At 50.1% G+C, this 19998-nt stretch overlaps 1 protein-coding gene across 13 annotated transcripts in view; it reads right to left on the reverse strand.

Annotated features, from left to right (window-relative positions):
- Kif1a (kinesin family member 1A) overlaps positions 1–19998 on the reverse strand; it is an 88192-nt gene that overhangs the window by 54880 nt on the left and 13314 nt on the right. For all 13 annotated transcript variants that reach the window (XM_029476984.2, XM_085839597.1, XM_085839590.1 and 10 more), the window contains exons 2-10: positions 13409–13573; positions 8293–8369; positions 7215–7394; positions 6564–6629; positions 5673–5851; positions 4461–4572; positions 3290–3367; positions 2541–2606; positions 1812–1829 (exon numbers count right to left, since the gene is read on the reverse strand). In XM_029476984.2, the coding sequence (XP_029332844.1) occupies positions 1812–1829; positions 2541–2606; positions 3290–3367; positions 4461–4572; positions 5673–5851; positions 6564–6629; positions 7215–7394; positions 8293–8369; positions 13409–13514 (882 nt within the window). In that variant the 5' untranslated portion in view covers positions 13515–13573. The remainder of the gene's footprint in view (positions 1–1811; positions 1830–2540; positions 2607–3289; positions 3368–4460; positions 4573–5672; positions 5852–6563; positions 6630–7214; positions 7395–8292; positions 8370–13408; positions 13574–19998) is intronic.

Below are 19998 nucleotides of genomic sequence, written 5' to 3' on the forward strand. Positions count from 1 at the left end.
CACATTCCACACAGAAATATCACACATACACAACTTGTATACCACACACACACACCACACACACACACTTCACGCATACCATGTGTACACACACAAACACACACACCATACACACCATACACACACACACCTTACACACACACACCTTACACAGCAATTATGCAGTTAGTAACATCTCCCCTCACAGGTTCCGCCATTCCTATTTTCTCCAAACTCTTCATAGTTCCTCAAACAATTCTTCACATGGTTTCTTACATAGTTTCCCTGCACATATTTCTACACGGCTCCCCAGTGCTCATCCAGTTGCCCACATAATTAATTTCCCCAAAGTTCTTCCCACAAAGCTTCAAGAGCCCGGGCACACGTCCTCAGGAGCCCCCATGCCCTTTCCTGATTTCTCACAGCTCCTCAGAAAGTTCATCTCTTGGGTCCTCAGTTTCTCACACGCCACAGCATGATCATTAATACCATCAACTTGAAAGGAATCTAGAAACATCTAGAAGACAAATCTCAGGGTGCGTCTGTGACCGAGTTTCTAGTTGAGCTAAATGAAGTGTGAAGACTGGACATAAAAGTGAGTGCTGTATCCCACTCACAGGGCTGGGGTCCTGGACTGACTGAAAAGGAGACCACTGAGCTGCGGTGTTCATTACTGTCTGCTTCCCAAGTTCCTGCCACCATCTGTCCTCTGTCACAATGGACCTATCCTCAGACTGTGAGCCATCATCTCTTCCCTGCCGTGATGGACCATATGCTCAACTTGTGAGCCAAAATCAACCCTTCCTTTCTCCATTTAAAAACCTCCATCCATCCATCCATCCATTCATTCATGTACACACACATGTGGCAGTCAGAAGACAATCTATGGGAACTGGCTCTGCTTTCAGTACAAAGGTTCTAGGGTCAAACTCAGCCGTGCTTGCTGACAAGCACCTCCACACTCTGAGCACACTCCACACTCTCCAGCCTGCTTCCTTTTTCAAGGTGTTGTTGGGGGGTTTTGTTACAGCAACGAGAAAGGAATCAGCGCACGCTTACGCTTCTTTAAAACTTTTACTGTTTCAAAGCCGCTCGCAGACTTCTCACAGTCCCACAAAACCCACACTTCTGATGACTCCTCACACAACTGCTACGTAGCTCCCCACAGTTTCCCAGTTCCATCCCATCTTCCCATAATGCCTCACACCTCCATAGACAGTTTCTCAAAATCCACGTGATTCGTCAGTCCCTGCCAGAGTCTATCACCAAGAGCCTCGGGCATTTCCCTCACAGTTCCTCAGATGGTTCCTCACCACTTTCTGTATCTCTCCACCCAGTGTAAGCCTCATTCGCTCTCACTTCCTCACGCTTCCTGCAGTCTGCCGCGTGTGTAGTATTTCACAGTTGCCTACACAGCTCCTCCTCTTTCCCCCACACAGCTCCTACCTTCTCATAAACTTGCTCACATAATCTGACCCGCTTCACCCACTCCTCTCCTATTGTCCCGCATTGTCCCCCGCAGTACCATACGCACACTACCACCTCAATGGCTCACACCAGCCTTCCAACTCCATGCCAAACCCACTGCCCGGCTGGCTCCTTGCCAGTCCTCAGGTCTTCCGCCTGAGATCGCGTCTCTCTATAAAGCTTTCTATCCATCCAGATGGAAGATTTTCACTTTGAGGCCCCCACTAAAGGGCATTTTTTTTCCTGTGTTACAAATGAATGAATGAGGTATGGGCTTTCCAGTTGAGACTAGCATAGTAGGGAGCGGGGGTCAAGGGCACCCCACTTCCAACCCCTCTCCCTTGAATCTAAAGAAATCAGCTTACCTTATTGGGTCCAGAGTCCTGGAAAAGAAAGGACAGAACAAGTCTGAGAACCTGGAGCAAGGCTAGGGCCAAGGGTAGAGTGGGCAGAGAGGACAGGCTGGCTCCTGAGGAACTAATTGTAGGCAGAAGCCTGAACTCCTGCCGGGCATCTGTCATTCCCTTGCTCAGACACAGCTGGCCACCCTAAGCCTATCATGACAGGCAAATAAGTTAAGAGTGTGCCGCTCAGACTGGTGTCTCACAGCAATCTTTGTGTCCTCTTAAGAATTCCAGAAATAGGATAAAGTCTGTAGGATCCTTCCCTGGGTGTCATGGTGAGTAGACATTGTAGGTCATGTCAAACCCAGCTCTTCACCTCCAAGGACCGTGGGCTCCCTCTAGAGGAGCACCTGTACCAGACCAACAGCAGTCAGAGCTAACCACTGTACTACCCAACCCACAAGGATGCTAACCAACATGTTCACCCTTGACACGTGGTGATGAAGAGGGCACATCATCCCTGTCTTACGGGTGAGGACATTGACGTTCTAACGAGGATTGCTGTCTCATGTTCAGCTTGATGGCACTCACCCCATCCCTGCCTGGGCTTCTCCTTGAACCCCAGCTACCTCTCCAAAGATAGAGCATAGAACATGTGTGAAAGATGTCCAGCTTCTCCGTGGGGGCAGTGAGGGTTACATCTCTAATCCCTCCCACCAATTTTGCTCCAGAAGACTGGAGCCAGCTCACCATTTCAGCCAGAGCAGAGATGACCTTTCCCAGGGTGGTCAAAGACTTGTTGATGTTGGCCCCCTCCTGTGTGTAAAGAAAGGTGGTCAGGATGGTGGATGGCACCTGAGGTCTCTGGATCTAGCGTGATCTCATGGGGATTGATCCGTGTGGCATGGGGCTGAGGCTCCAGGCCCTGAAACTGCTCTCTGAGGTCACTAGGCACAGAGGATTCTGGGCCAAGTAGCTGGTCAGAGGTCCAGTGTTCCTGCTTCAGCTCCACCAGCACCCTAGTTAATCTCCCGCACATCCCTACACTGTACATCACAGAAGCCCTTTCCAATTGACACAGTATGACATGAGTCAAAGATGTGGAAAAAAAAAAAGACACTCCTTCCTGACATGCTAGATTGTTTCTGGAGAGGCGATGGCCTCAAGGACACAAGCTAGCCAGCTCAGCCACTGCCACTCCACAGCCCGTCTCCTCTGGTGTGGGAAGCAGAAAGTATGGAGTGTGAAGGACACTATGGTGTCTGTCCTCATTTACAAGATCTGGAGTATGAAGATTGGTATTCTGTCGACTGAACGCCAAAGATTCTGGCCCATGTACCCACCCACCCCCATCCTGTTTAGACTTGCCTTTGGTGGTAGCCCAATCTTGCTCTGTCCCCAAACAGATTTTCTATCCAGCCCTCTCTGGAGCAGCATGTGCTTGGACACTGGGCCTCTGGGCCTCACTGCTCTTTCTGGCTGTGATAGCCTGGCCCTACCTTGAGTCGCGTGCCCTTGGCTCCTGTGGAGTCGGCTCGTTCACTGCCTGCCAGGTCCACCAGGCTGATTTTGCTCACCTGAAATGACAGATGCATCAAATGCAATCTCCTGCTGCAAGCCCCTGAGGTGAGGCTGCTGCAGCCCCTCTGGGGATAGTCTCGTTAGCTACTTGAAGAGCTATGGACACACCCTTCCTTCGTATCCTTCCATCTTTGATGGCCCCAGTTTCCTTCTTCATCTCTGTTCACAGCTTTTTAAATGTTCTATCCCAGTTGAGCACCTCTTCAGAAGCTGTGCACATGGCCCATGGCCCTGCCTCCTTGGGCCAGGTGTTCTATATGGCAACATAGGTCGACTCAATTAGGTATTATCATCCATTTTCCAAGATGTCTCTAATCACCTGTGGTTGAATTTGAACCCAGATCCACAAAAGGCCTTAGCTGTTGGCTGCTTCACAGGGCCCTGGCCAGGCTCCCTGCAGAGAAGTAGTCAGTCACATGACCCAAGGAAGGCACAGCCTCTCCTGACCAGATATTGGACACAAGAGGGACCATCTCTGAGAAACCCTGGCAGTGAAACCTGTCCTCTCAAGTGGCCCCAGACTTCTCTTCCTGAGGCTGTTAGTATTTCATGGGGACATAGTTGGGAGCATCACACCGGGGCCAGGTGTCTCCAACACTATCGGTGACTGATGTGGACCCTACTTGGCTCCTCTACAGAGCTCTGTCCCCAAGAGATTGAGAGAATGTTGCATAGGGTGACCTTCGGGCAAAGGGACAGAGAGACCAACAAGAGGCTCAGAATGTCCCTGATATCCTTCCAGAAGCCCAAGGATCGAATGATTAAGATAAAGACACCAGGAAACAACAACCAGGTGTGTTCTGATCCCCTGAATGTGTCAAAGAGTCGCTTGTCGGAGGGGCATCTGAAGTGGGGGATGCCAGGGCTATGTTCCCTCAGCATAGGTACTCGGTGCTGAAGAAGACACTACCCACCACATGTCCTGTTCCCAGTGTGGACCAGGACCATCTTTCCAGGGATAGTGAGAGACCCTGCCCTGCTAGTCTGTACCAGGGGCTCATAAACACCACTGTAACCTTCCACCCCTGGCCCAACTACAGTTAGCGTGCTAGGTGGAACCTGCTCCCCCAGACCACGCTACACACTCACTTTCTCTGTGGTGATATTGGTCTCTGCATCATGGCGCTTCTGGGTAAAGATGATGTTGAAGACTGCGTGAGAACGGCTGCTGGTCTCATTCATGTTTGTGGCCGCCACAGTCCTGGGAGCAGGAAGCTGCTTGAGATTATCTGCCCCTTACCCGGGGGTCAGGTCTGAGCATTACCAGAGGTACCAGGGTGCTCACCCAGGTCACTGGAACTCACTCCCCAACCTGGGTGTGACCACACTGCCTGCCAGAACTCAAGCCCAGCTCCCACCTGTTTGTCAATTATGCTGTCATGAATATTAGGGGATATGGTGTCTCAGATGCTTCCTGCTACTGAGAATCAATATCACCCAACTGGACAGAAGTCCTCACAGGTGTTGATGTGGGGACACCCCTTGGAAGGGAAAAGTGTCCATCACCCATCTCAATGTTCCCCCAGCGACTCTGGAGAACCCAAAGAGCATACCATGTCCCCAGTAGCCAAAGCCCACAGGAGGTAATAGGGGCCATCCAAGTGGCTCTTCAGGGTAAAAAGTCTGAGGCTGCCTGAGATGGGTGGGGGGATTGGTCTCAACACTGCCCCAACCTGCCAAGAACCTCATAGAATCTCCCAAGTTGGGGTTCACGGCAACAGCTCAGAACCTATCTCTGGTATGCAAAGGTCACAGTCTTACATGCACTATGGAGCTTTATTATGAACAAGCCTGAGGGGCTGTTAGGGGTAGTTTGAGACACACATGCACGTGGGCACGCATGCACACACCCTCAGGAGCTGAAGGCAGCCACCTGAGCAATCTGGGGCTACCAATATGTGTCAGTAGGACCATCATGGCGACCAGTGTCCCAGGCTAAAAAAAGGGGGTAGATTGCTTATGGTCACCATGATGACCCTCACAGTTTCTAGACCTAGGCTTGACAGAAAAGCTGCCCTTGGGCACAAAGACTACCTCGGAGCTATTGATATTGCTGTCAGAGTCCTGTTGCTGAGGTAACAGAGCCACACAGCCCATATGCTCAGCCCAGGAGCAGCCCTCATGCAGGAGGAAACCAAGGCCTCTCTCAAGCTGATGTGTGTCCTCAGTGGCCTGCCACATGAGGTCCTTTATCCTCTTGGGAGCCACCACACTGACTTATCATGAGGTGAGGCTAGTAGTGCTATAAGGACAGGGCAAGAGGGGAGAGTGTGGCTAAGGAGGACAAGTCACCCCACATACCTGGCCTTGTTCCCTGAGTCCATGAGGTCCTGGATGTCATTGTAGGAGGTTACAGCCAGCTTGGAGAGGTCCTCCACATAAGGCCCCAGCAGAGGGTGCTCCCTCACACGCAGGTTGCCTTTGTTCTTGGGGTTCAGGAGGTCACGGACTCGCTCACAGTAAATCTCCATGTAGCTGACCTACAGAGCAACATCATCAGAACCCCAAGTGAGGCTGGGCTGTACCATCAGGACCTCCAAAGTGAGGCTGAGATGTACCATCAGAACCCCCAAAGTGAGGCTAGGCTGCACCAGCAGAGCTCTGTGGCAGGGTTCTATGGCAGAACAGAGGGTTGATTTCTGGGTAGGGCATACAGGAAATCCAGACTGTGGGCTCTGTATGAGTGTGAGTGTCAACCTTCTCCAGCTGCCCAGTTCTCTTTCCATGTAACTGACCTACAGGACCAAGCTACACCCTCAGGGACTCCAAGGCAGGACAGTGGTTCCCAGAGGGGTAGGGTACACAAAGGACACTCAGCCAGGGTCAGCCTACTTTCATCTGCCCAGTCCTCTCCCACTGAGAGCCATCTTGACACTAGCCACATAGCATAAGCCCTTGTGGTTGGTTACCCTGGGGCTACCTCAGCCACAGGATAGCCCAGGCTTTGTGGCTCTGTGGTGTCTGCTCCTGTACTGAAAGGAATATGTAGCTATACCACAAACACCTGCCAGGGGTCAACTTCCCATCACCTCTGAGCCCTGATCTACCAACTCCCACGTGGGGATGAGGACAATCATTGTGTGGATGAGTGACAGGAATAGATGCTCATTTTAGGTCAGAAAAGCATTGCCAACCACACTTCGAACTCCCATGATTTACACTCAGAATCAGGTGGCAGGTAGGGCGTCCTACCTCCACAGAGTAGGACATGTTGTCGTTGGTGGTGTCGTTGATTCGAGAGAAGAGGTCTTCGCAGAGCTTCAGAGATGGAGGAAAACACATTAGCTGATGAGGACTGGTGACCTTGTACCCAGGCAGGGTGTTGTTTTACCAGACCCCTGTGGTCCCTCCAAAATGCACATTCTAATGTAAAGGCCTGAACCAAGCAAGCATCCAGTCTTCTTACTCCAGTGCCCCCTGGTTAGTATCTACCCTTCCTTAGATTATCTGTTTGCCTGTCCTCATCTGCATAGAAGGTGGGGCCACTGCTCCTTTGAGCATTCCTCCTTCTCTGACTAGGACAAGTGCTAGCCCCAGAACCCTGAGATCTCCTACCAGGAGGAGAAAAGGACTGGGAACGGTCAAACTTTGAGTAGCTTCTGAGGAGCCATCTGTATCCTAAGAATGTGGTCACACCTTAGGCCACCAGTCACCTGACCCCAGTCATCACAGCTCCCACAGAGAACATCTATCCTGCCAGTGCCTTAAGTTGTGTATATGTCCCCACTGAGTACCTTCAAAGACTGGCCTCCTGCAACCCATCCCAGGCCATTTTCCCTCCCTCCTATCCTACCCTTCCTCCTCTCAGGCCACCTCCCACTCCTTTCCAGGCCCCAGCCATGCCTGTGGAATGATGCCTTGCTGGTCCTTCTCCTGTTTCCCCATCATGGTGTAGGACTTGCCGGCCCCCGTCTGCCCGTAGGCAAAGATGCACACATTGTAGCCCTCAAAGGCGTGCTGTAGCATCTCTTCCCCAATGTCCCTGTAGACCTGCTTCTGAGAGGCATAGTTGATGTCCTCTGGCTGCAGAGAGAAGAGAGGTAGCTTAGGAGGCTATGGGCTCTGAAACTGCACCTGAGTCCTCAGAGCCCAAGTTGGGGCAGGGCCTTGAGGTGAAAAGCTGTGCTATGGTACATACTAATCCTGACAGGGGTAGCTTCCTGAGGGGTCCTCTGAGTCACAAATTCGAGACAGGGGGGAGCTGAGGAGTGGGGGAGGGGTGGGACAAAGAGATCACAGCAGAGTGAGGAGTACGTTGGAAGACTCCCAGGTAAGAATTCAACCCAGCCGGTTCATATGACAGTCAGCGGTGGGTTTAGCAATAACTAGAGTTAAAAGGAGGCAGGGCTCAGGGGCTGAGGGACCTTTGGGATGACCTGTGGCATCAGGACATTATCCCGAGGGCAGAGGATTCCCCAGGCAGAAAAACAACATGGTCGAGCCAAAGGGTGTAACTGTGAGGAAGGACTGAACAGGGAAGAGTACTGGGGAATTCTGGGACCACATTCAGAGAGACAAAGACCAGGGAGATTGAGGGAATGGACTGCATGTTTCCAGAAGGATCCAGGGAGAGGTGGAAAGAACGTGGGCAGGGCTTGATGTGGACTGGATGTGGGGGCTGGGGAGGGAAGGGCCCAGAGTCCACATCTCTCAGCATTTGGGGATGGTGGAGCTTACAGGCCGGGCTCAGCTTTGGGATTTCTGAGTTTGGAAAGAGGAGAAGACACAGTGGAAGGTCATAGCTGTGCGCATAAGGATCTGATCCTTATAGGTTGGTGATCAACTCAGAGTGACCCTTCAGGTGATTAGGGCAGAGTCTTCATCCCATTTATAGGGGAGCATGCAGCTGAAGGAGGTCTCGAGACCAAGGCCGGTTTAGTTTTCACTAACACCAGCCTGCCTCTCCCCAGATGCGGCTCACCGAGGTATGTGACCAGTAGGAGTAATCGAAGCTGAAGCTCTTGGGTGTCTCCTTGGGCTGTTTGGGGTTGACAATAGCTGCAAGGGACACAGATAATAAAGCTGGTTAATTCTATGCAATGAAATCTCAACCATCCAGACTGCACCCTAATCCTCAGAGGGTCACAGGCAAGACAGACCCCCAAACTAGGTGGGACCAGAGACCCACTTGCAGGCACACAGGAGTCTTTGCCCCTCTCTTTGGGATGGACTCACAGATGCCAGAGGGTTCTACCAGGCCACACCTGTTTTCTAGTGACAGTCATACTGCAGGCCCCAGCATCCCTAGATCAGGGTTCTATAGCCTACTGGTCTACTTGCCCTGCCTGGCACACTTGTATCTCCAAAGCAGTTAAAGTCTAGGGCACCCTGTGACATTCCAAGTCCTATCTCTTGCAGGCACTCTAATGCCTGCACAGCTCATCTGGGCATCTGTGGGGGACATGTGCACTATCCTACAGGAGAAGTTCTAATTGTCGAGGATGTCACAATTTTTTCCTCTCCTGTTGTCAGACCGTGAGTGCCTTCTAGCCATGTTGTTACAACCCAAGCTCATGGGTTGTACTCCCTTGACTTGTTCCTCTTGAGGTACCATAGTGTCTGCTTCCTCCTCCCTCCTCACAGAAGCCTCAGCCCAACCCAGAGATCCAGATGGCTAAAGCACCCTTAGTCCCACAGCCTGGGTCAAATTCTGAGTGAGTCCAACATTCATCCCACATCTAGAACCTGAAGTTTCCCAGGAGAGAACCCCAGTAGCCCAGGAAGCCTGCATTGCCCACATATAACCTACAACTTTCCATCCTCAATGGGCCTGACCCACGGCACCTGTGCTCAGTGGCCCCAGGAAGGGACTTGGTTCCCACACCCTAAGGTTGTGTTCCCCAGACTATCAGAAACTTAATATCTGTGTTGATGCAGACTTGAGGACACCAGGCCAGATGCAGACCCTGTCCTGGGGTCTCACATCCATAAAGGACATAGGCCAATAATCATAGCCACCATCAAGTCTGGAAAGCCAAGTTCCTCACACCCCCAGGACTCTGACCATTTGGGACCAGTTTTTCTTAGTGAGAATCACAATACAGCCCTTAGAGTACCCTGGTACACCCCACCAGCCTACATCCAAGATGACTTCCTGATGTATGGGGAGGGACAAGACACCTCATGACTGAACTGTTCTCCATAACCTGTACCGACTTCCAAGTGAACCCCCTGGTATGTCAAGGTGAGTTTTCTAGGAGATGGGAGCCGTTGCAAATGAAGTTCATTAAAGCGATGTCATCAGAGTGGACCCTGCTCTAGCATGACTCCCATCCTTACAAAAGGGGAAAATTTGGAGACATATACATGTAAGGGAGGACACTGCATCCTGTAATGATAAAGATGGAAAACAGGGCAAGGCCTCTATAACACCAAAGCCATCAACACTCCAGGAGCTCAGAGCGGGCCTGGGGAAGATCCTCCCTCCCAGCCTCATGAGGTCTCAACCCAGACTACCCTTGGACTTCAGCCTGCAGAGTGGCTGCACTGTACATTCCTGAAGTTAAATGGCCCTTCCACAACTTGCCATGACAACTCTGGGAAGCTGAACACCCTATGGCCGTGCAATCCTCTGCTGCTGTAACAAGCTCAGAGGCCGCCAAGGCTCTGGGCAAGCATCTGGTCCAAGCATCACTGGAAGCCATCTCTCCTCAGACCCTACCTAGGCCCCTAGACTGGAGTTCTTCCAAGCCTAGGCCTTTGGAAGGCAGTGAGAGAACACAGTGACTGGTCATTTGTGCCCTACCATGACTGCCTTGAGGAGACAGGAGAGCAAGCTGGCCTGGTTTAGTGTCCTTCTGTGACACAGGAAGAGTGGCTTCAACTCAGCCAGAACCCAAGCACAGATGAGGCCGGTGCCGTGGAAACAATTGTGGTACCTTCTTCAGTGCAGCCTGAGCTGAAGACCCTGAGGAGGAGGCCAGGACCCCTTTGTTTACAACACAATTGCCCTACTACCCTCTATCCATTTTGTTCCCTTACCCCTGGTACTGTGGATCTCGTCCTCAATGTAATCCCAAATTCCCTGCCCTGATCCCATCCTCACTCCTGGACAAGCCTGAGCTTGTCCCCATCCTCCCTGACTCTTATTGGAGTCATCATCATTGTACCCCACATCGACCCTAAGCTCCCTGAAGTGAGGCCCTCCCAGGACATCGGAAGGGTGCAAGCTCAGAGGAGATGGGGTAGCAGGCAATCTTCATTTGAAGCTATAAGAGAGTCCACTGTGGGGCCCACCTGGCATAGAACTCTGGGCTTGGGCCCTGTTTGCTCCTGCTCCCAACAACCTGTCTCCTCGATCTTGCAAATGGGGCCTAAGCTCCTGAGAGGGAAAGAGACTCCGCACAGTTCACATAGCCCAGAGGGCCTGGATTCCCAGAGTGTACCAGGCCTACCACAGCCCCCAGGCCAACCTGCAGAGGCATGTTTGTGCCAACAACCCCTCCCCCAACAGTCCGTTTCTCATAGAAGCAGAGCCCATTAGGCCAGAAAGCAATGGGCTGTCCTGTGGAACCAGGAGGGTGTTGAAATGGGGCCATGCAGGCCTGGAAGCCAGTCCCCTGGATCAGCTCATTAAAGACTCCATCCCTTCAACCCCTTACCAGGGCTGGGCCCCTGGGAGCCAGGCTCTTTCAAGAGAAGCTGCACAATACAAGGTCTGTGGGGCCTGCACAGGGGTGGCCACCCGGTGGGGAGGACAAAAGTGGGGGTGGGGCAGTGTGCAGAGTGGCAGGGAGAAAGAAATTAATTGGGCACTTTTCTCGGAATCAGAATGTCCCCCTGCAGCCAGGGACACAGCAGAGAGAGGGGTGTGTGTGCTGAGCAGATCCAGTTGCCTTCAGACCCCAGAGGTTTCTCTGTGTGGCTAGAGGGTTCAGAAGTGACCTGGATTGGGACCGTAGGGAATACCAAGCATCAAGTACTCCTTCGCATAGGTCGGGAAACTGAGGCCTAAAGAGATGACCCACCAAGCTCAGTTCCAAGTAAGCCAAGTGCACAGTGGAGTCCCTCCCTCCCTGGCTTTTTAATCCTTGGCTCTTCTAGAATTCAGTTCAGGGAACATCCTGGGATGACTCTTTAAAGTGGCCCAGGGACCCATCATCAGCCTGCCTTGAGTCCCTGCAGAGGGACATGACTGATCCAGAACCCACATCATCTCCGTGACCTCTGAGTATAAAGTATGACTTAAGGAGAGATAAACACAAGAGGTGTAGCCTGTCCGTTGTAATAGTGAGGATACGGAGCGTAAATAAAGCCCACGAACGCCACTGACTGGCCCAGGCTGGCTGTGTCAGCGACAGACAGACAGATGTACTGAGGACGTGACTGCTAGCTCTGGAAGGTTCAGACAAAGAACACTATTCACGCAGATGACAATTACAGAATAACAAAAGGTGCCTGGGGCACTCATACTGGTCCCAAAGTCCTCCTCCTCCCTCCATAGGACCAGTGGTCACCCAAAGAGGCAGAAACAGACACATCTGAGACCCCCAACTCCAGCAGCTGCCTGTGAACTAAGAAATGATAGAGCACCGTGTGAGTCCTGTCATCACCTGACCCCCTGAGGAGGGACCACGTAGGTCGCTGTTGGTGCCAACCATCGGGTACAATTTGTACCAGCAGAAGCTTGTGGAAGGCAGTGGGCAGAACCCACGTGAGTGCCAGGCTCACATGACCACCAGGCCCAGACAACCCTGAACAGAGGTGATGACCAGTTCTTATCCTAAAACTTAAGCTTTTTTAGGTGGATTGTCATCAGCAGAGTCCACTCAAACACTGGGCCATTTGCAGAGGACCTCCAAAGTGAGCGCAGACAACCTGGGGAGTCAGAAGCAAGGCTAACAGCTCCCCTAGTGGAGGAATGCAGGGACTGCCGAGGCAGATGGCCCTGCTGAGTTCTGTCCTCAGTCTGGGTGTGGTTGTCAGATTTGGAAAATCCAGGGAGCCTCCCACTGTGATCTGCCCACCTCTCTGCCTGTCAGTCACATCTCATTAAGAAAGCAGACAAGCGCTTCAGAGACTTCAGTCAGATCCTGTTGCTTATGGAACTTTTGGGGGCAGGTCTATGTCCCCAGCTTTATGCAAGGGGCTGTCCCCTGGTTTATTGCTTCATACTCCCCAAGACTAGACCACACCTCCCACTTGTCACAGTCTGACATGACCAAATGAGAACCATAACAAAGAACAAAGGGGCGAGCTGGAACCCAAAGGCTATAATCAAAGTTAAATAGTGTTGGCTTCCACCCCCATCCTACCCCGCAATTCATATTTCTAAAACCTTAGGTTGTGGTCTTATCTGGAAACCGCATCTTTTTTTCTTTGACAAACCCTCACGACGGTACCCAAAGTACCAAGTGTCAGATGAGACTCCCGCCTCAGCCTCCTGAGTAGCTGAGACTGCAGGCTTGAAACGAGATCATAAAGACTGTGATTAAAGTGGAGGCATACTGAATTAACTTGTGCCTTAAATCCTTGTAAAGAGGCCACCTGAGGACACAGAGATACACCCAGGCATGGTGGCATGTGTCTGCGTCTCAGACCAACCTGGAATTACAATATATGGAACTGACATAATAGTTCAAGGACAGCCTGGGCTACAGTGTGGATATTAATCCAGCTTAAGATACAGTCTGAGGGTCCATCTCAAACAACCAGAACACAGGGACACAGAGAGCGGGGAGGCCACGTGTGACAATGTGGGTAGAAGGGAGAGCAACGTGGCCACAAGCCCAGCCAGGTAACGACCTCCAGGGGCTTGGAGAGGCAGCAGGCGTGGTCCCCTGAACGGAGGGGAAGCACCCTGCCCATGCCTGGATTTTGAATGTCTGGCTTCCGGAACCTGAGAACAGATTTCTGTTTTGACAATCCCTCATCTGTGGTCAAGTTATGGTGAGCCCTGGGACCTCCATACACCATGTGGGTGAGGAAGGCTCGGGACTCTCGGACCTAGGCTAGGTTGGCTCTTGAGTCTGGCTAGTAGACATGGTCCTATGTTGTGATCAGCAGTTGATGGTGTAGCCATGACGACCAGTACTTACTGGTGGTGCTTCCAGACATCTGAATGATGCACTTGGAGTCTCGGCTCATTTCCCGGGAGTTGAAGGGGCGGACACGCACCGCCACCTTCACAGAGGCCCCGGCCATTTCTGTGGAGTTGGTTGGAAGTTCAGCAGCTGCAGTTGCCCCAGAGAGGACAGAGTCACCTGTTGCAGGGAAAGAGAAACACAAATTAGGAGCAATGTTCAAAGAGGCTGTCAAAAGATGCCTGGCTGTGCCCTTCTCCACTCCCTTCAACCTCCCCCAGTGACCACGTGGTGACCAACCAACAGGACCCAGAACTGGGAGCAGGTAGCTACAGGTAAGAAAAGCACTAATTTTTAACAGCACAGATCTAAGCTGAGTGTAAGGGGTCCAACAGCACCAGAAGAAGAAGGTGACCCTCCGGTGAAGAAAACTGTCTCCCCTTTCCCAGAAGCTGTCATTTGAAAATGGCTTCTTGGTTACGAGGGGGACTCTATGCCCACTTCCCTTTCTCAGTGCTGGGATTTTGTCTTGGTTAAATTTGTGTGGATTTTGAGCATGGGTAACACTGGGTATATCAACCACACAGGAGGGCCTGCTGCTCACTCAGGAATAGTTGGCCAATACAAAACAGACGGTGTTGTTGTTTTTTGTTTTTGTTTACTTGTGTATGTGTGTGTATTTCTTGTTTGTTTTAATTTAATTTTATCTTTTTATTTATTCAGTTTACATCCTTCTCACTGTCCCCCTCCCTGTCACCCCCTCCCACCACCCTTCCCCCCTGAGCAGGTGGGGGTCTCCCTGGGCATTCCCCCTACCCTGTGTTGGTTTCCTAAGATAAAGAATATGAAGTTGGGTGGGTAGAAATAGGGGGAGAACTGGGAGGAGCTGGGGAAGGAGAAAGAATATAACCCAAATATACTGTATAGAACATTTTAAACTGAATTTTAAAAAAAGAAGAAAGTGGGGATCCATGCACCTACAGGGTTCCTCAGGCAGAGGTTAGAAACAGACAGGTCTCAGTCTGAACTTGGTCCTGCCTTTCTCTGGCTGTGTGATTCACCCTGGACTGAGGGTGAGTCTGGTGTGGAAAGGGTAGGGTTGAAGCCAATGACCCCGTATTTAAGCTGGAACTGCAGCTTGATGGACCTCAGTAAGCAGCTCCTTCAGAGGCTGCAGGAGAGGGGCAGATCTCCCTACCACTGTGGTAGACAAATCCACCGAGAAGGAAAACTGCTGGGAGCTGGACTTGAGCTCACTCCTCATGCCAGGTCCCATAGCCAGCCCCAGGCACAGTGCCAGCCACTCTCTGATAGCACCTTCTCCAAGACTATGCATGGGCACCCAAGAAGGGCAGGCAGACCATGTCTCCTTGTGTTGACATCCTAGCTAGGGAGGAAGGTGGACACAGGCAAGCCCGTGAAGCCCTGGGACATCAGTCCTAGGCCACATGTATGCCACAGCACACCCTGTGCCCTTCAAGGTGGTATCCTGTGACCGAATAACCCCAGGCCCGGAAAGAGGAAATCATTAGAGAGGAAGAGAATGTCTATGAGAACAGATGACGTCATAAGCTTTTCATTCTCCTCAAATTCAGTTGCACAGATGTTCGATTCCTGTGACCCAGATACTCCAACAGGATTTTCAGTGAAATCTGGCAAGATAAGATTTTTGGGAAAAAAAAAAAAACGAGGACAAAGAATGGGCCGCACCCCACCCCCAGCCATCACACACACCATAAAGCTGTGCTCATTTAAAGGCTGGCTATGGATCTGTTCTAGTTTTATTTCTGTGGCTGTGCTTAAAACAGACCAGAAGCAGCACTGGGGAGGGAAGGATTTATTGTCTGATGCTTTCAGGCCTCGATCCATCGTTGAGGGAAGGCGGGGTGAGAACCTGAAGCAGCAACCATGGCAGAATGCTGTTTGTTGGCTTGGGTCACCTGCAGGTTCATGGTCAGCTAGCTTTCCTATAAAGTCCATGACTACCTGCGTAGGGGTGGTGCGGCTCACAATGGGCTGGTCCCTCCTGCATCAAATAGTAATCAAGACAGTTCCCCACAAACATGCCCATGGGCAACCTGATTCCCCAATCCAGGTTTTCCTCTCAGATGACTCTAGGCCAGTGGTTTTCAATCTGTGGGTCATGACTCCCATTGGGAGTCTAATGACCTGATCACAGGGGTCACTCAAAGCCATTAGAAAACACAGATGTTTACACTGCAATTCATTAACTATAGCAAAATTACCGTTATGAAGTATCAACAAAAATAATTTTATGGTTGGGGTCACCACAACATGAGGAACTGTATTAAAGGGCCGTAGCATTAGGAAGGTTGAGAACCACTGGTCTAGGCTATGCCAACCTGACAGTTAAAGCTGACACCCAAATTAAGGGGTGTTCTGTGTAGAAAGAGCAGGTCCGTGGACTGACTTTCTCTCTCCTCTCTCCTCTCTCCTCTCTCCTCTCTCCTCTCTCCTCTCTCCTCTCTCCTCTCTCCTTCCCCCCCCTCTCTCTCTCACACACACACACAAGCAATGTTTTACAAGATCAGTTCAGGGGACTGAATAGCAGTTAAGAGTACTGGCTGCTCTATCAGAGAACCCAGGTTTGAGTCCCAGAACTCACACAGCAGCTTCCAATCATTTGTTGCTCTAATGTCCTTTATTGGACTTCATGGGATGAGCACTGCACACATGTGGTACGCAGATACACATGCAGGCAAAACACTTGCATACATGCAGTGAAAAATAAATTAAGGTTAGTATGGACGATTGGCTATGCCACATTTAACCATAAGCTGGAACTTTCTTTTAGAAGCACAAACACACAAGGCTGTTCCACTTGAACAAAATGCTCCGTCAGGAAGTTGGCATTCCTGTCCCGGGCAAGTGGGTATCTGGTGCAGATAAAATGTTCAAATCTTCAGCAAGTTACTGAAGCAGTGGGAGGAACAGGATTCTAGGGCAGGGGCTTACAGGGGCTGGCTGCAGGGCAGAAAACACTGATCAGTGCTGGCTGCTGGCCCATTTGCATTCTGGACGCGGTGGTAAGAGGCTGAAAGACTGGAGTCTTTCCAGACAGAGAGCTGTTGCTGAGTGACAGAAAAGCCTACAGTGCTGTGGTTGAGAAACAATCAGGAAGCCAAGATCTCAGAGGATATGGAATGACAAGGTGGACACCCAGGCACCTCTACCCGGAAGACATCCGGCAAGTTCTGAACCCAAGGTGTAGAATGTAAGAGCTCAACCCAAGAGCATCAGAAAGTCAAAGACTTCCACGGGGTTAGGCAAGCGCTGCAGACTACAGGGGCCGTGGAAGCCAGCCTTGGAGGCCCACAAATACACAGCAGAGCCCAGCAGACAAGGCCCCATCAGTGAGAACTGCAACTACCTGGCCTCAACTGATCTGAGACTGAAGCTTCTAGAAGAGATGACCCATCTGCAGTGGGCCACAGCAATGTTAGGGTGTGGATGCCATCTCAGTAACATAAGCCCTCATATCAAAAGTCACAAGGCTTGTGGCTGGAGAGATGGCTCAGCAGTTTAAACAGCTTGCTGCACTCACAGAGGCCCTGGATTCAATTCCCAACACCCACCCGGCATCTCAAAGTCATAGGTAATTCCAAGAGGCTCTAATGCCTTCTTCTGGTATCCTCCAAGGGTTCCAGGCAAGCCTATGGTGCCCACATATATATATATGCAGGCAAAATACTTATACACATAAAATAAAAAATAAATCAATATTTTTAAGAGTCTGGGAAATGTCATTAAAATAAAAAGTCGCAGGGCATAAAGGGACATGAAGAAGAAAACCAAGATTTCAAAAGAGGGGGAAAAAACCTGTACATTCTACCACTATACAGACCTAGGAATTATCAACATAGACTTTAAGATAATCACGGCCAGCATGTTTAAATCATACAGTAAAGGAGACAGGATGTCAATGAGGGGAAGAATTTCATCAAAAAATTAGTTTTCTGTTTGAAGTTCAAAACACTGTCTATGTGCACAAGTGTTTTGCCTGTGCCCATAAGGCCAGAAGAGGACATCAGATCCCCTCAACCTGGAGTATGAGTCATCACGTGGGCGCTATGAACAAAACCTGGATTCTCTGCGAGAGCAAACAAGTGTTCTAGCTTCGGATCCGTGGCTCCAGCCCCAGTTTGGAAACTATAAAGAATCACAAGGAGATTCTCAAACTGAAAAAAAAAATGTGATGAATGAAATGGACAGGTGAAGACACTAGACAGAGCCGTAAATGAACAGGGCAAGCATCAATGTGGAAGTCAGTGGGAAGTGTGCAATGGGAATCCAAAAGCTAAAGAGGTCAGAGGTCAGGTGGGGTGGGAGGCTTAGCCTGAATGTCCCTCTCAGGTTTGTGTACTGAGACCCCAAACTCCAAAGTATGGGAATGTCTGGAAAGTAGTTGAGTGAGGAGAGTGAGGCCTCTATGGTGGCCTGGCTCACAAAGGAGGCCAGAGAGAGAACCCAGTTTCCATCCCCCATATGAGGACATAGCAAGAAGTGCCAGAAAACAGGACTGCCTCAGACGATAAGCACACCTCAGCAAGGCCTTCCAGACTCAACAGAGCCCAGAGACAACAGACAAGCAATGCTTAGCACAGCCATGAGTCTCGGAAGCTGCCACCGACAGAGCCACTTGCTGATGCCTGCTCTGTCAGGTGGTGGTTCCTGATTGCTCTTACTGTACAGCAGCCAAATGACTCCCATTTGCCTAGCCTTGCCTTTGCATCCTATACTTTGAGGTCTTTTCTAAAAGCTCCTTGCTGATTGTAATGTGGAGGAGCACTCCTCCTATGTCATCAGGAGAGTTACACGCCAGATCTTCCATATAAGCACTTAACCTGTTTGGAGCTATTTGTACTGAGTGAGAGATGGGGTCTAGCTTCATTCTTCTGCACAGGACGGCGAATTGTCTAAGCACCCACCACTTGTGAAAGACTGTCCTTTTCCCTGTGTGTGTATTCTTTTTGGTTTTCTTTTTGTTTGCTTGTTTGTTAGTATGTTTCTTTGGTTAATTGGTTGGTTGGATTAGTTGTTTGTTTGTTTGGTAGGTTGGTTAGTTGGTTGGTTGGTTGGTTGGTTGATTGGTTGGCTGGCTGGTTTGTTGGTTGGTTGGTTGGTTATTTGTTCAGTAGGTAGGTTGATTGGTTAGTTGGTTGGTTGGTTGGTTTGATGTTGGCTGGTTTAATTTTGGTTTGTTTGTTTTTATTTATTTTGAGATAAGGTCTCTCTAGATAGCCCTGGCAGCCCTGGAACTCACTATGTATGCTATCTTCAAACCCACAGAGATCTGCTTGTCTCTGTCTCCCAAGTGCTGGGATTATAGACGTGCACCCTCCATTCTAAGTCCAGTGTGTGGTTGTCCTTACGCCCTTGTCCAAAGCAGTTGGCTGCAGACACGGGGCTCACTTCTAGCTCTGCATCCTGTTCCGTTTGCTTGTGCATCTGGGTATATGTTGCTGTCATGCGGTTTGGATCACAACAGATATGAAATACATTTTGAACTAAGGTATTATAATCCCTTCTGCTTTGTTCTTTTTGCTCAAGATAGTCTTGGATATTTAGGGTTTACTTTGGTTCCATGTAAATAAGCACTATTTTTTTTTCTTTGAAGAATATCATTGGTGCATTGATTTTGTTTGTTTTTGAGGCAGGGTCTCTTGTAACCCTTGCTGGCCCCAAACTTTCTAAGTAGCTGAAGATGACCTTGAACAGTATCTTAACTCTCTTGCTTCCACCTCCCAAATACTGGGACTACCAGCATCTACAACCACTCCAGTTGTCAATGGCATTTAGATGGGGATTACAATGGATCTAAATTTTTTCAGCAGTTATGAATATTTTAACAGAATGTCTTCCACCAGTGTTTCATAATTTCCATGGTAGAACTGTCCCCAGCATTGCATTGTACAGTAATGAGGATGGAGAAGCCACTCTGTGGTTGAGAGCATCTGCTGCTCTCACAGAGGCTCAGTTCCCAGCAGTGCACTTTGCCCTTCACAGCCATCCATAACTCCAGTTCCAGAGAATCTGGTGCCCTCTTCTGACCTCTGCGAGCAAATAATATCATTTGACTGTGGTATATTATCTTCCTAGTGCTTGGAAGAAAAATTGGAGTTATGAGTGGCTGTAAAGCATCGCGTCATGCTGGGAACTGAACCTCTGCAAGAACAGCATGAACTCTCAACTGCCGAGCAGTCGCATTTTACATTGCCAGCACTTTACAGGGTAATGTTGGGGAAACTTTCTACCATGGTTTGGCTTGCTGAGTATTTTGTTGAAGATGTTGACTTCTATGTTCATCAAGGATCTTTTTTTCTTTCCTTTTCTAAGGGTTTATTTTCTCTTGATGGTGGCTTTCTTCCCTTTGATGGGCACTGATTGGTTGCTCTGTATGATGGTGGCTTTCTTCCCTTTGATGGGCACTGATTGGTTGCTCTGTATGATGGTGGCTTTCTCCCTTTGATGGGCACTGATTGGTTGCTCTGTAGCTCTGTGCTCACTCCTGTTCGGCATCCTCATGGAAAGCCCAGCTCTCATTTTTAGGTCTGGCTCACTTTCGTTTCCAATGAAATTTCAGG

This window comes from Mus caroli, unplaced genomic scaffold, assembly GCF_978045245.1.
Source record: "Mus caroli unplaced genomic scaffold, Mus_caroli_1 scaffold_1, whole genome shotgun sequence".
Taxonomy (NCBI): domain Eukaryota; kingdom Metazoa; phylum Chordata; class Mammalia; order Rodentia; family Muridae; genus Mus; species Mus caroli.